This window comes from Podarcis bocagei, assembly GCF_964188305.1.
Source record: "Podarcis bocagei genome assembly, chromosome: 9".
Taxonomy (NCBI): Eukaryota; Metazoa; Chordata; class Lepidosauria; order Squamata; family Lacertidae; genus Podarcis; species Podarcis bocagei.
Window position 1 is genome coordinate 36,824,617 of NC_138134.1, and position 15,712 is coordinate 36,840,328.

General features: G+C 41.3%; 1 protein-coding gene across 4 annotated transcripts in view; it reads left to right on the plus strand.

Annotated features, from left to right (window-relative positions):
- The window catches only part of FSTL5 (follistatin like 5), a 355,157-nt gene that overhangs the window by 241,406 nt on the left and 98,039 nt on the right, over positions 1–15,712 (plus strand). For all 4 annotated transcript variants that reach the window (XM_081208810.1, XM_081208812.1, XM_081208811.1 and 1 more), the window contains one exon: positions 14,441–14,607. In XM_081208810.1, coding sequence (XP_081064936.1) covers positions 14,441–14,607 — 167 coding nt within the window. The remainder of the gene's footprint in view (positions 1–14,440; positions 14,608–15,712) is intronic.

Consider the following 15,712-nt stretch of genomic DNA (forward strand, 5'->3'; position numbering starts at 1 on the left):
TAATTATTTGCTGGCTCTTTGTGATTCAGATAATTGCATTGGCCTCTAGCAGTGGCAGCAATTTGAATTCCCTATAGTCTATCTCAATAATAATTCTTTAGTTTTAATGCATTCAAACGAAAGAGTTTCTCCATTGCTTGCTTCTATTTTCTCTTTTCTTTTTTTACTCCAACAAAAAAATGTTGGAGGCAATTTGCTCAGTCACATTCTTAACACTTAATTCCACAGCAAAATTTATGGAAATCAGTTATGAATCTTATGCTGATTATTATGTTTGTGACAGGTAGAAACCAGGGGGGAGGGTGTGAATCTCAGAAAATATTTAGAAGTTGCGGGGGTGGGGAGGAGAGTTTGTGCTCTAACTAACAGGCTGCTAATTGCTGGAGTGTGTGCATCCTTTTCTTCTAGGTTTGGGGAAGGACCAGATATCTATAAGTGTAATGTGTATGGGTTGCTCATGCGTAAGTTGCCGCCTCTCCAGGCTTTGTTGCCTTGCTAAACCTTTCAGTCTGGGCAGCCCTTCACTTCGTGGCTGCCTCAGTCGCTAGCAGAATCCGTCAGTGGGTGTTTCTTAAATCTTTTCCAACATAAAAGTTGTTTGACACCCAGTCTCCTCCTACTCTCTCCGTGCGGAAGTCTTCTGCGCAGGGTGGGCGTGGGTAGTGGAGGACCCGTGCTCTCCCCGCTGGTGTCCGGCCCTCTCGCCGATTCCCCCATCAGCCCCTCTATATCCCTGGTGTTGCGCTGATTTGCTTCCCCATCTGCGGAGCTGCCTCTCTCCCTGCTAGGCCCTTCTCCAGCATCATTTGAGAGCCTTCCCTCCGCCTCTAGCTCCGATGTCAGTTCCCTGACAATAAGATATGCTTATAAGTGGGATGATGGGCTCAATTTGTGTTAAAGGAGCAGTTTTTGGGGATTGTGGGACATTTGTCATTAGGGAAATGTGTGTGTGTGTGAAAATTGTTCTAAACTTTTATTATTTACGACTCTTACATTCTTAGAAACTCTTTCATTTAAAATACAGAAAATATGTAATGCTTTCAGATTGCAATCTAAAGACAGTGACTAAGTTGTTGCCATGCAATGACAGGCAACATAGTTTTAGTCCTGTTTTAAATATGTTCTTGTTTCATGGTATTGGCAAAGGTAGTTGGGCATTTACACAATCAACAGTATATCCTCACATCCTAGGTCAGCCTTCTCACAGTCTGCTGCACTCCAGATAGTTTGAACTCCAACTCCCATCAGCCTCAGCCAGCATAGCCAATGGTCAGGGATGATGGGATTTGTAGTCCAGCGACATGTGGAGGGCACTAAGTGGGGGGGTGGTTATCGTAGAGCATGGCATTCCTCATCTAGACTATGCTATGCTATACAACCTTGAAAGGTATTAGAAGGAAATCTGAATGGATTGTAATTTGGCACCTGAAATTTGTGACGTTTACTGCAACAATAAACTTGATATTCCAAATGTAAATTGAGGCTTGGTTTTATTATTTCAATTAAAATGCTTATATTAGGGGAAGGGCATTGCTGTCATGAGTTTTGGGATTGAGTAACTAGCCACGTAAGCTTGTCACGAATGAGACTCTTGGTATATGTTTTCTGCACATCTATTTCTCTCTAGCTGTATCGGCTGCATCTCTTGACAGGACCCTGAGACTTCCATCTTCTACCTATTGACATTTTGCTGAAAGAACTATTGCTGTACCATCAACCTTTTGTCTGGAGACTGCTGTCTGGACAAGTGTCTCTTAAGAGCCCATCTTTGTAGTTTTGTAATAAGTCAGGAGTTCAATATTGATTGATGGAAAGTTGCCCATGCCCCCTCAGTGCCTGAAATGTATTGCCTATGCAGTTCTTCCTATCTTTTAACATGGCAAAAAAACAAAAACAAAAACCAGAACCCAGAGCTGTAGAGCAGCAATAACCTAAGCCCCTGTTGCTGATTAAACAGCACCATACAACTGGGGCTTTACTATTGTTTATGTATGATTCTTGATTTAATTCAAATATGAAGCTTAACAACAAATCCTGTTAAGATTGTGAAGTATTTAGCCAACCATTGTTTGTTTAGTAATAAAAAAGATCATTGTATATAGGGATTTAGCATAGCTCATACTATGAATGAATGAACAGATTAAAAATTGCTTTATTTGTAGATGCTTTTGTTGTAAGGAGGCTCCTCTTCTATAAAACTTATTTCTCTCATTTGTGGTCTCTTCTAATACAACAAAGGTAAGAAGGCATTTTGCCTTGGAGTCTAAAATAAGTTAACTTATGGTTGTTGTTAAGAGGGATTTCTTTTCCATCTCCTTCCTTCTGCAATTCCACCCCCCCCCCCAAAAAAAAACCCCACAACTCCATGGAGCAGGAGGCTACTAGAGGGTACTGGAAACTTCTGTGAAATCATTTTAGGTTAAACTTATATTAGGATTTTGACTGATTACTCCCCCTGGACTCCTACTCTGAACCTCTTAAGAATATTCACTCTTTCCTGAGATGTAAGAAGGCATCATTTTCCATTCCACCTTATAATTACCACGTGCAGCACTGTTTCTGTTCTTCTGGAGTTGTTCTTCCATCTTACTGTCCACTGTCACAAAATTACACAACTTATGTAATTAATTATGCAAAATACATAAGTTATGTTGTGATTATTTCATTCTGTCCCATTCATTTTAATGCAATGAAAACACAGTGTGGATGGGGGGGGGGAGAATCTAATCAGTTACGTGCCGTTTGTAGGCTGAAAGCATAGACAACAGTGAATACCAATAATATTTGTTCTGGGCATGGAATGAATAAGTGAACGTTGACAATTTCCAGTCCTGTTTCTGTTTTCATTGGAATTCTTGGATATCTCTACCTGTCTTTGAAACATCGTTAAAAAGCCTGTGCAACTGAGCATCATTTCTAAGAAGGAGAGGGTGGAATTTATCAACACCTTTAGTCAGCTCTGACCTTTCCAGATGCCATTGCCAATTCCCTTTTACCATGTTCAAACCCAGGAATGGGAACCTGAAGACTCCCAAGTGTCATTGGACTCCAACTGCTATCACTGCCAGCTGGCATGGCCAATAGTCAGAGGTGACAAGAGTTTAGTCCATCAACATCTGGAGAGCCATGGGTACCCCACCCTGGTCTAAACTGCCCAGCCATTAGATTTGCCTGTATCCATCTCTCCACAAACTTACTGTTCCTATCTTCAGTCTGAGTTGTGTACAGATACACCGTCTTGAAAGACCTACATTGGCTACTAGTATGTTTCCGGGCATAATTCCTTTAAAGCCCTAAATGGCCTCAGTCTTATACACCTGAAGGAGCGTCTCCACTGAGACACTGAGGTCCAGCGCTGAAGGCCTTCTGGGAATTCCCTCGCTGTGAGAAGCCAAGTTACAGGGAACCAGGCAGAGGGCCTTCTCGGAAGTGGCACCCACCCTGTGGAATGCCCTCCCACCAGATGTCAAAGAGCAAAACAACTACCAGACTTTTAGAAGACATCTGAAGGCAGCCCTGTTTAGGGAAGCCTTTAATGTTAGACACACTATTGTATTTTAATATTTTGTTGGAAGCTGCCCAGAGTGGCTGGGGAAACCCAGCCAGAGGGGCAGGGTATAAATAATAAATTATTGTTGTTATTATCTAGTGGTTAGAAAAAAATATTTCTAAGCTCAGCAAGGTGACAGAGCAGTGGCACTCTGAGAATCACTCTCCGCTTTTATTGGGTTGAGAAAATAATGTTTGAACAACTTCATAGGAGTTTTCAGTTGGGAAAATGAGTCGAGTGTCTGGCAGGGATGTACAAAGTGTCGTACTGTAAGGTGAGGGGGTTAGAACAGGTGAGCTTTGAAGGATGCCTTCCAGAGCTTGATTTCTATTTATTCCGGGAAGGACTTCCCAACTTTTGACTTTCAGTACTATTTCTGACACTCTGTGTAGCTGCAGGCAGCTTGCTTATTTCTTGTCTGCTAAATAACACTGATAAAAATGCCTATCTCTGTCACATGAGAGTTGGGGAAGGGGGTGAGAAATCACTTCACTGTAGGTTGAAACTGGAAATGTGTTACATTACGTTATCATGGTTTCCCTTTCTGTATTAGCCCTTTTTTATCACTCCCACTGGAAAGAGGAGCTACAGTATCTAACTGCAATCAGTGTCGCTGTTTCTTTCCTCCAGACGGCTGGCCCAGAGGTGTCTACCTTTCTGACAAAAACAGAGTTTAACTTATAAAAAAAAAGTTTTGGCGTGATGCCTAGAAAACAACAAAACCTCTCAAAGTCAAGTTGGCTATTTTGCATGAAGGGAATTTAAAAACAACAAAAATACACTTTATGGTTTGTAAATAAACTCAAATATTTGTCCATATGTAGAAAGCTCCCTGTAAATAACTGACAAAAGAAGCACTTGCATGATTTTCACACATGACAGTATATCCTGGTGTGCTTTTTCACTCTGCATCAGTGTACGCCTTTGCAGTGAAAATAATGTGTGAAGCAAACCTGTACATCTTTATGAATCATTTTTCCCACTTCAGTTGCATCTTCTCCTTCTTCTTCTTCTTCTTCTTCTTCTTTTATTTATACCCCGCCCATCCGGCTGGGTTTCTTCAGCCACTCTGGGTGGCTCCCAACAGATTAAAAACAGAATACAGTGGTACCTCGGGTTAAGTACTTAATTCACTCCAGAGGTCTGTTCTTAACCTGAAACTGTTCTTAACCTGAAGCACCACTTTAGCTAATGGGGCCTCCTGCTGCCACCGCAGCACAATTTCTGTTCTCATCCTGAAGCAAAGTTCTTAACCCAAGGTACTATTTCTGGGTTAGTGGAGTCTGTAACCTGAAGCGTATGTAACCTGAAGCGTATGTAACCCGAAGTACCACTGTAACATTAAACATTAAAAACTTCCCTAAAATTCTCCATTCCACCTCCATTCTGCTCATTCCAGCAATAGGTTGATCAGAAACACCACAGAACAACCATGAGGGAATTAAATTCAAGTGTAATGCCTATTAAACTGCTTGTGCAAGTATCTTTGCATCTTTAATAAATATTGTGGTTCTTCACAAAATTGTTAGGATGAACCCTATACACATTTATCTGGAACTGCTGGGAGCAGACCTCACTTACCTGTGAGTAAAGCTTACTGAATTTAATGGGATTTTTATCTTGTGTACACACCATTAATATATTTTAAAATATACCTAAAATATACAGAAGCTTTGTATATAAATGATTAGTGATTTGTCTTTGTGCCACTAAATAATTGAAAATACACACTACTAAATACCATATAAATCCTGATCCTATAGATGCTTACTTCAAGAGTGCAATCAGACATTATTCCATGTAAGCATTCAGAGGACTGCAGCCTTAATATGTTATGTGAATATGTCCATTATTACTTTAGGTTTTGGGAGTTGCTACAATGTAGAATGGGAAAAGGAAACAGGGTATATTCCTCATGATGAATTTATGGATTGATTTGAATAATGAATAAATACCAGATCATTCCCTCTGTCAATGAAGACTTTTTTAAAAATGAATGAAACTAAACTCATGGCATCCTGCTTTGCTAGCATATTACTCTTACATGTCCATCTTGTGAAACTACTCTGGGTATCTTCCAGGACCAACAGTAACACAAGACTGAAACATAGTTTTAAAAGAAAAATAATGAGAGGGTGCAAACTACAGAAAGAGGATTTTAAGCATGGGGAAGAGGGGAGTGGATGGAGACTGCAGAGTTTGAAATGAAAACCCCAAAAGGAAGGAAGGAAGAGAAAGGAGAACCAAAAATAGTATGTATGGGACCAAATACCGTATTTTTTGCTCTATAACACGCAGATTTTTTCTCCTAAAAAGGAAGGGGAAATGTCTGTGCGTGTTATGGAGCGAATGTGTGGTCCCTGGAGCCGAAAAATAAGGCAAAAATCAAACCGCGCTTCAGGGAGAAGGGAGCTCCGTGATACAGGAAGTGGCTGCTTTCCTGCATTCTGCCTCAGGGTCTTACTGCCCGCCCTCTCTGTTTCCTTGCTGTGTTTGCTCAAACGGAACAAAGAGCAGGGGAAGCCCCTCCCCTCCAGGCAAGTAGAGAGGGAAAGCAGAGCGTCCGAACAAAGAGCAGGGAAAGCCCCTCCCCTCCAGGCAAGTAGAGAGGGAAAGCAGAGCGTCCGAACAAAGAGCAGGGAAAGCCCCTCCCCTCCAGGCAAGTAGAGAGGGAAAGCAGAGCGTCCGAACAAAGAGCAGGGGAAGCCCCTCCCCTCCAGGCAAGTAGAGAGGGAAAGCAGAGCGTCCGTCCTTCTATCCTCTCCCTGCTCCGGAGGAACAATGTTTGTGAAGGGAAGAGAGACTACAGGTTCGGCTAAAAATTCTGATTTGACTTCCTGCTTTTTGTTTTTGGAGACACACAGCATTCAAATATGCTTTCTTCCATTTAAAGAGGGAGAGAGAGAGAGAGAGCACACGCTGGCTGGCTTGTGTGGGTGGGTGGGGGGAAACTTTTGCCTTCCTTTCCTCACGTTATAGCCCTCTCCTGCATTCTTAGCCTTCTGTGTTTTTCCTTCCCTCCCCACTTAAAATGTGGTTACAAAGCATGGATCCACATGGATCCTCAGGATCTTTGCATTGGGTCACCCCAAATTCACCATCAGAGCACACAGCATGTCCATGGCTACAGCCTGCCCCCCCCAAAAAAAATCACGCACCCACTGTTGCCTGGGGCTGCAATGGTGCAAAAACGTGGTTACAAAGCATGGATCCACATGGATCCTCAGGATCTTTGCATTGGGTCAGCCAAAATTCCCCATCAGAGCACATAGCATGTCCATGACTACAGCCTGTCCCCCCCCAAAAAAATCACGCACCCACTGTTGCCTGGGGCTGCAATGGTGCAAAAACGTGGTTAAAAAGTATGGGTCCACATGGATCCTCAGGATCTTTGCATTGGGTCACCCCAAATTCACCATCAGAGCACATAGCATGTCCATGACTACAGCCTGTCCCCCCCCCCAAAAAAATCACGCACCCACTGTTGCCTGGGGCTGCAATGGTGCAAAAACGTGGTTACAAAGCATGGATCCACAGGGATTCTCAGGATTTTTGCATTGGGTCACCCCAAATTCACCATCAGATCACATGTCTGTGGCCACAGCATGAAGCACAAAAATGATACGTCCACTGTTTCATTCAGAATATTTTTTCCCTTGTTTTCCTCCTCTAAAAACGATGTGCGTGTTATGGTCAGGTGCGTGTTATAGAGCGAAAAATACGGTAAGTATGTATGGGATTAACACCATATTTAGAGAAAACCAGATAAATGATATGTGGGAGTGGATTGGGATTAGAAAAAGGAGGATATAGACTTTAAGAACAATGCCTGAGGTTGTCAGTCAGTTTACCCAAGGATAACTCATCAGTGCAAGCTTGTGGGACTGTAAGGAAAGATAAAGACTGTAAATTAAATGTATACAGATAAGGGACAATTCAGAGCTGAGCCTGTGGCTTAATATTTTTGTAAGGAAGAAAAGGTTGCTTTTGAGGGGTGATTCAGGCCTATTTTCTTGCTCTCAATAAGCCATCTTTGTTATATCTGGACAAAATAATGGTACTACAGGGCCTTAGCTTTTCATTGCACATGACTTTTTTAGTAGTTAAAACTATGGGGGTGGGGGTCTTGTTTTGCTTTTGAGATTCACGCATATTATACAATGGTAAGGGTAAATAGGTTAAGGGCTCCCACAAAAGCAAAGAGAATCCAACAGCAACTATATTTTTTGCCATCAGAAAGATGTTTGAATCTCCAGTGGATTATAGCTGCTGTTCCTTCCTTGAAGCACTGAAAATGAGAAGCTGGAGTTACGTGCACACAGACCACTTGATATAAATAACTCATAGAACTCTTACACCTTAGCCTGCATCTCTGCTTTGCCCTAAAAGACTCACTAGTACAAACACTCAACAACAACACAAACTCTTTCTTCCCAGTGGGTTTTTTCTTTTTAAAATGAAGCAGTTGAGAGAGCAATCATTTCAAATTATAATATCTATACTATTTTAAATCTCCTTTCACAATCCAAGCATGGAATATTTTTAAACAAAATAATTATGGAGGAAAACTTTTTGTTGCAACTTTGAATACTTAGGCTGCATAATTTGCGCTCATGTCTGAAAATAAAAAAGATATTCTCATTTATTTATGAACTGTCTTTTAAATTTAATCGCAAGAAAAACATTAGTAAGGATCGGAGAGATCATAGTATTTCAAGGAATGTATTCTGGATGTGTACCAGTCCTAAATATTTGTGTTGGAATATCTGTCTGAAATGCTGGAATTAACATGTATGTAGTACAACAATTCCATGGTACATGGTTGTCATTCAGATGGTGCTGGGATGTATAGCAGGTAGGATGTTTAGTCTGAACACAGGAACCATGGAACAACCTTTGCTGCCCCTGTTAGGGTATCATGTCAGCATAATTTAACACCCTGCACAGGTATATATTCGTAAAGCATATATGCAACTGTGTCTGCAAAAGCCACTTGCCAGCTAAAATACAGTACCAGTGTAATGCTATGACATAGCACAAGAATGAGGTAGAAGGTTACAACAGCGTAGGATCATCTTGTGCCATCTTGAAGTTTTCTGGTCATTGCAGAGCTAGCTATGTGGTCAATGTGTGCTGCTGGGTGGTTATTTTCCACTGCAAGTGGTACCTTTCTATACAGAGGGTCACCCCAGCCTAATTGGAATGAGCATTGAAAACAAAAGGGCACTTGTTGGCATCCTTCTGTCTCGACAGACAATGGAGTTCACATCCAGGCGTGAAGTCAAATCAGTGTGATTCAGCAGCACTGAAATAACCTCCCTGGGGCTCAAGCCTGGACAGTGTGTCCTGGGCTGCCCAGATGAAAAGACCCCCCCCCCCACCTTGGCTTGACTGATGTGGTCCAAAGGAAAGCAGAGCAATACCTTTGGCACCAGCTTGGCTGCAGGAGTTGCCAGAAGGGGACATACAAAGCACCATCCAGCCATCTTAGGGACTCCACTCCAGATTTGTGTAGGGTTTACTCCTTAGCCTTTTCTTCTCCTGAAAATATCTCTCAAGGCAGCAGTTTAGGATCAGAGTTTTCCTTCTCCTAGATGGGCTCGGTTGACAAACCCCACCTGCCCCTCACTTCCCACTACAGCAGGCGCTTCTTGACCATTGGATCCACCATTGAACAAAAAATATTGCGTAATAAATACAAATAAAACCTCTTCATCTAGAATATGTGATGGTTGGGGAAACTGTGGTCCTCCACGTGTTGCTGAACTACATCTCCCATCATCCCTATGCTGACTATGACTGATGGCAGTTCGAGTCCAACAACATCTAGAGAGTCACGTCTTCCCAACCCCTGCTTAGAACATAGAGGTGTAAATCAAGGTTGGTTCCCCTGTATTTCGCCTGGATGTGGCTTGCATCTTGAAAAACAAACAAGATAAAGTTTCATCATGCAGACAGGCAACATTTCCCTGCCTATTTATGTTCTTTAGGCCTCGTTCCATATTGTGACATGTGGTTGTTGTATTTTTTAAAAGAAACTTAACTCTATAGCATTATATATAAAATGCATTTTTAACAATGCAATTCTGTACTTGTCTACTCGCCCTACTGCTCAGTCCATTGTGTTCAATGGGGCTTACTCCCAGGTAAGTGGATATATGATTGCTGCCCAAAACATGTTTATTAAAGCTTTATTCCCTAAATACTTTGATTTATATTTTGATTCAACTGATTGGAGAATATTAAGTTTCATCTGTTCTCTTCTACATACATTTAAAAAATGTGTTATGTTTCTTATTATGTGAATCTGAACAAAATGAGCTGAAAGTGAAACTGACATTATACACTACTGAAGGAGCAATAAAAGGAAATAAAGATCATATGCAATAACACTGTACCTTTATCACAAATATATAAAATTACACTAAAACTACAAAGGAGCAAAAGGTAAAAATTATCCCATCACAGCACTTTGTTGTTGTTGTTTTATTTCAGAGTTTTATGGTTTTCTCATTAAGAGTTTGAAACTTGCTGTAGATTATATACAAAGGATGGTTCTATGTCGTTTGAGGAGGTTATTGCTTTTAAATTACATTCTAAATAGGCAAACAAAATGAATACAGGTTTAATGTGGTCTTAATTCTATCTAGCAAGCTCCAGTCTGGATAATGTTCGTTAGCTCAGGCTCAAAGGGGTGTTTTGTGGCTGCAAGTGAATAAATAAGTAACTGAATGGGAAGACTCAAAATGTATAGTTGTTAATTAAAAAGCATATTTGCCATTATACATCCTGTAGAATATGTTCCCGTTTTAATATTTTATCAATTGAAATGTAATATATACAGATGTTCATATATTCACTTTTTCTTTGCCTTGTCTCCTCCCCTGCTACCACCAAAAGAAAAAAGTTCATTCTGCTTTTTCTCTTAGCTACTTGTGGTTGAGTGCAGCGGCGTAGCGTGAGTTGTCAGCACCCGGGGCAACGCAAGTAATTTGCGCCCCCTAACCCGGGGCAAGGCAAGTAATTTGCGCCCCGCCTAACCCCTAACCTGCGAGTTGCCGCTGGCGCTGCCGCCCAAACGACGCCGCTTGCCCGGAGGAGGAGGGGGGCAGAGAGGTGAAGAAAATGCAACGGCCCAGCAGCTGCAGCAGCACCGGCGGAGGCGGGGCTGTGAGGAGGGGCTGCCTGGTGCGTCCTCCGCGGCGAGCGCTGAGAGCCGCTGCCTGCCGGGCGCCTTCAGCCCGGACGCGCGCACAGCTCATCGGTTCCGCGAGACATGCGGCTCCGCTACAGCCTGCGCCCGAGGCTCTTCGGCGACTCCGGAGGCAGCGAGCGCCCCCCCCCAGATGTTGCGCCCGGTGCGGCCGGCACCCCTGGCACCCCCCACGCTACGCCACTGGTTGAGTGATAAAGTATTTAAGAACTGGAATGGTACCAATGCTACCTTTCCATTCACTATCAGTTTTGTGCAGTTGAAACTTTGGACAATAGTCTGATTCATTTTTTAGATCACAGCCACTCATGACTTAACTAAATTTCTGTTTAGGAAAAACTGCCAATGGGTGGCATGGCAAGCAGATATGGAACTGATGGCAATATTTCAGAAAGTAATTGGAATTATTGAGCCATGTATCTTTCTTCCACCTTTTTTCCAGTGCATTGGTTTATGGCTTCTTAATCCACCATATAAAGACTGGTCTGTTCAGCTTCGGAAAGTTTTTGGCAAATGTAACATAGGCTCCAAATCTATATCTCATTGAAATTTGAATCTCATTGAAATCCCAGCCACACAACTGTCTGATGGATTGTGCCCTCAGACTTGTCATAAACCAGCCTTGTACATTGCACACTTGTTGCTGCTACATCTTGAGCTCACATGAACAATGGTTCCATTCTGATGTCTGGCTCAATGTCCTTGTCAAATACAGATCTAGTCTACAGTAATTTGAAATAGTTCCACTCAGAGCCACCATAGTCATTTGTTATTCCCTGCTCCTGACAAGAGAATTAGTCAGTGCTAAATGTGCAGGATTGCCAAAGGACACCGTCTTAGTAACTATTTTTTGTTGGTTATGATACGTCTAAAGATACAGAGATGAATGTGCGTCTTACCCTCCATAGATTCAGCACTGGAGTTGGTTGCTGATGTGGGACACACATCATTAACTTTTTGTGGTATGTAATTAAAGATTTTGAACCACTTTTTTTGTTTTTAAGGCTACAGAACAAGCAGAATATCTGTGAATTTCATGCTGGTATGAAACTAAAATCTTGCCATTTTTTCTTGCCAAAAAAAGATGACTTTAATGATGTAACAAGGCTTTTTCCCTACCCAGAACTAGTGGACTGTTTGTTTGATGCTTCCTTTTGGAAACACATTAGACAAATGTGCTATCTCTTTAATTGTGCTAATTACAAAGTGCTCTCTTAATTTGGCTAAAAGGAGCCAGTTAAGGATCTTTCCATGTTCCTAGATGGATGTTCTACCCCCAATTGAAAGATTAATGCCTGCCTTACTTGAGACTAATTTGTTGTTTAACAATAATGAAGTAACTCAAAGCTCTTTGTGGCTCCTTTAGGCCACTTGTCACAAAACATTTATTGCAGAACATTCCTCTTAAGCCTACTAGGGCTACTCTAACATGGATCACTATCTTCATTATTTGCTCAGTCTACCCGATGTTAAGCACTTTTAATTTCAGTCCCATTGATGTTAGTGGAGATAGAGACCATGTGATTCTGTGATTCTATGTTGGGCCAATTTAGAAACCATGCTTTGCAAAGTTGTACACTCTCATACATCTTCTCTTGATCTTCTCATGCATGAATCCCCCTTTCTTTCCATGCTTTTCTGAAACCATAGTTTAGTGTTATAGTGGCACGGGCATGAATATGGTTAAAGCCAGCTAAGATTCCTTTGTAACCATGGCTTGAAGTGGATTACCAAACAAGAATGATGAAGGGCTCTTGGTTAGCTTTAACCGTATTGGCAATAATGTCAAAGTAATGCTGAAACATGGTTAAAGCACACAATGGAAAACGGGAGAAATTTTTGTGGAAGGAAAATGGAAGGGGAGGAAGCATGGGTCTGCAGCTGTTACGCTTGAATGGAGCCAAAGTGTTGAACATATGGTTACATCACCTATTAAAATCAATAGGAATTCTATACGTATGTAACATCATGAGTTGTGCCAGCTTCCCATTTGTCCTCTTCCTTGCTTGCACAGTGCAGCTGATACAGCCAACCATGAAGAGCTCTTTCCATTGTTGGCTGGTAGGCAGCCCATGTCTAAACAGCTCCCATGGCTCATGCCCAGAAAGATGCTTAACTGAGGAGTTACAGGGGTGTGATGAGGGTATGGCAATACTTTGTTGCTAGTTGTTACTCTGGGTTATTTTTCAGTGTAAAATAAATTTCTCAAAAAAAAAAAAAAAAAGGCAGTAAAGCCAATAAGCAAAAACCATCAATAACTCTTCTTGACAATGTTTGCCATTTTTATTGTGAATAGTCCATCATCTATCATTATATTTGGTTCCAGTTTACAAACCCTTTACATATTGCCACAGAGCTTAGACATATCAGTTGTAGCATGTGCTTGTCATCAGTTTCTGGTTTTCACAGTGAGATGAAAAGTCATTGGCAGTAGATTAGTCCATGAACGATGGCCAAACTTTGAGCCACTTCATATGTTTGCAGGAACACGTTGTACAGTCAAACATTCCACAGTGCCATGTCAGACATGGATTTTGAGACAGAATCATAGAAATATAGACTTGTAGAGTTGAAGGGACTATGAGGCTCATCTATTTCAACCCCCTGCAATGCAGGAATCTTTTTCCCAGCATGGGGCTCAAACCCATGACCCTGAGATTAAGAGTCTCATGTTCTACTGACTGAGCTGTCCCAGGTTCATCCCAGATAGGAGTGTTCCGTCAGAAGATTGTACAGCATGTCCCACTGAACACTAGACTCATATTTTAATGTCTAGAGACTGAAACAGAAAAACATATGGTAGGGTCATGTTGACTATGTGTAAGGCTTATTTTAGTTAAGTGTGCTCACTTTCTAATGAAGATGCCCCATCTTTGCAAACCAGATTTTAATTTTATTTGTTAGTATTATTTAGGGGTATGATGATGGCACCAATGATTATTGTTCATCAGCCTGGCCTATTGCATATAAAGCAATGAACGGGTCGAGTCTACTATTAATATCAAAAGATGTATGCAGGTCAGTGGCGCTAAACCCTCTGGCATCTTACTTCCTTGCATTCCTCCGGGTATAGGGCAGTATATAAATTCAACAATAATTAAAAAATGTAATCCAGCTCAGAAGAAATGTGCCTAAAGTGATGGACCACCAGGAAGTAAGGTGGTGTATCATCCCCAATGATATACTTCTTTTGATTTAATAATTGACTTCCTGACCCTGCTTTATTTGTTGTGAATTGGGCAAATTCTTGGAGCAAACCTACATGGTTGCCATCATTATGTCTAATTTAACTATAAAGGGTTATTTAAAAAACAGCTCCCCTAAAGTGTGTGTGTAGGTGCACACACATGCCATGAGTATGTTTATCCAGAAGGGCACTACAAAAATATTGTCAAGGTGCTCAAATATTTGACAATATATTTAATCTACTTTTGGAGCCGGTGTGCCATGTTCTTTGCTTTTGAAATTATTTCATGTTAGAAGGCTCTCTTCTTACCAAGCAATGCTTGTCAGTCAATCTAATTGAAATGTCATGCTGACCTTTTATTTGAAACACTTCTATTTCCTGACTTCATTTGGAAATTATTTTGCCTTTAATTCAAATTAAAATCTTAAAGCTACCAGGGTGCAGAAACCCTGTATGCTAATTAACTTTAAATGCAACGTATCTTTTACAGAAGTAATTCAACTGAGTCTGCCAGAAGATCAGAAAATAAGCATCACTGCAGCAACAGTAGGACAAAGTGCAGTTCTAAGTTGCGCCATTCAGGGGACCTTGAGACCTCCTATCATCTGGAAGCGGAACAATGTCGCTCTGAACAACTTAGATTTGGAAGACATCAATGTGAGTGATAAAGGACTCTCAAGCTACTTAATAGAGTCATTATAAAACCTTTTGCCATACAAACTAGAGCAGTAGCATTTGTCAAACTGACAACCGCTCCTCAGTGTTGTTCCTCTTCTGACACATGAGTGACCTCCTGTTCAGGTCAAAGGGTCATGCTGGAAATGTCTCTTGAAATTAAATGACGGCTTCCGTTTTCAGATGCTGAACAAAAATGCAAAATATAAATTCTCGCCCATTGGCAATAGAGATGATGCAATTCTCCAATTTTTTTTAAAAAAAGAGAGAGAGGAAGGAATGAGGTAAAGGATCGAGGCTAAAGAAACAAATGGATTCACCCCATAGAATCCAACAACACCTTAAGTAATTCAAGAACTGGCTTGGTTGTATTCTTGCTGGTACTTTGACTTTGTATGAGGTTCCATTGTTTGCGTGTAATTTCTGTCAGGTGAAAAGGGCATACCTATATTATCCTGAGTGTTGCTAACACTAAATCATGACTCAACTAGGCAAGAAGGTGAAATGGTCAAAAAAATAACAAGATCTGACAATATACAGTGTTACCTTGGTTTTGAATGTAATCCGTTCTGGAAGACCATTTGACTTCCGAAACGTTTGAAAACCGAAGCATGCATTTCCGGAAGCATTTACGTTCGGCTTCTGAAAAGCGTTCGGAAACCGAAGTAGTTCCTTCTGGGTTTTCGGCGTCCAAAAGTCTAAACGTTCAACTTCCGAGACAATTGAAAACCAAGGTACTACTGTAATAAAGAACACCTTGTTAATTGTGATCAAAGTGCCTGATCAGTAGGGGGCTCGCTACCATTTGCTGGAGACTCCTGCTCCTCATACTTTCCTGTCACTGCCTGTTTTCACCTTCCATCTCCAAGTGTGGTAACTTGTCAATTAACGCAATGGTCCAGATTTGGAGGAACCAATAGACTTGCAAGTTTGACCACTTGGCTGCTGGGAACAAGAATTGGAGCTCTTTGTTAAAAACCTGTTGATAAAAGGGTCCTCATTGGATCCATAGTTTAAAAGGTTGGTGCATAATCCAGCATATATCATAAAATATTTTCTTCCAGGAAGACTGAATAGCAGCTGCCAC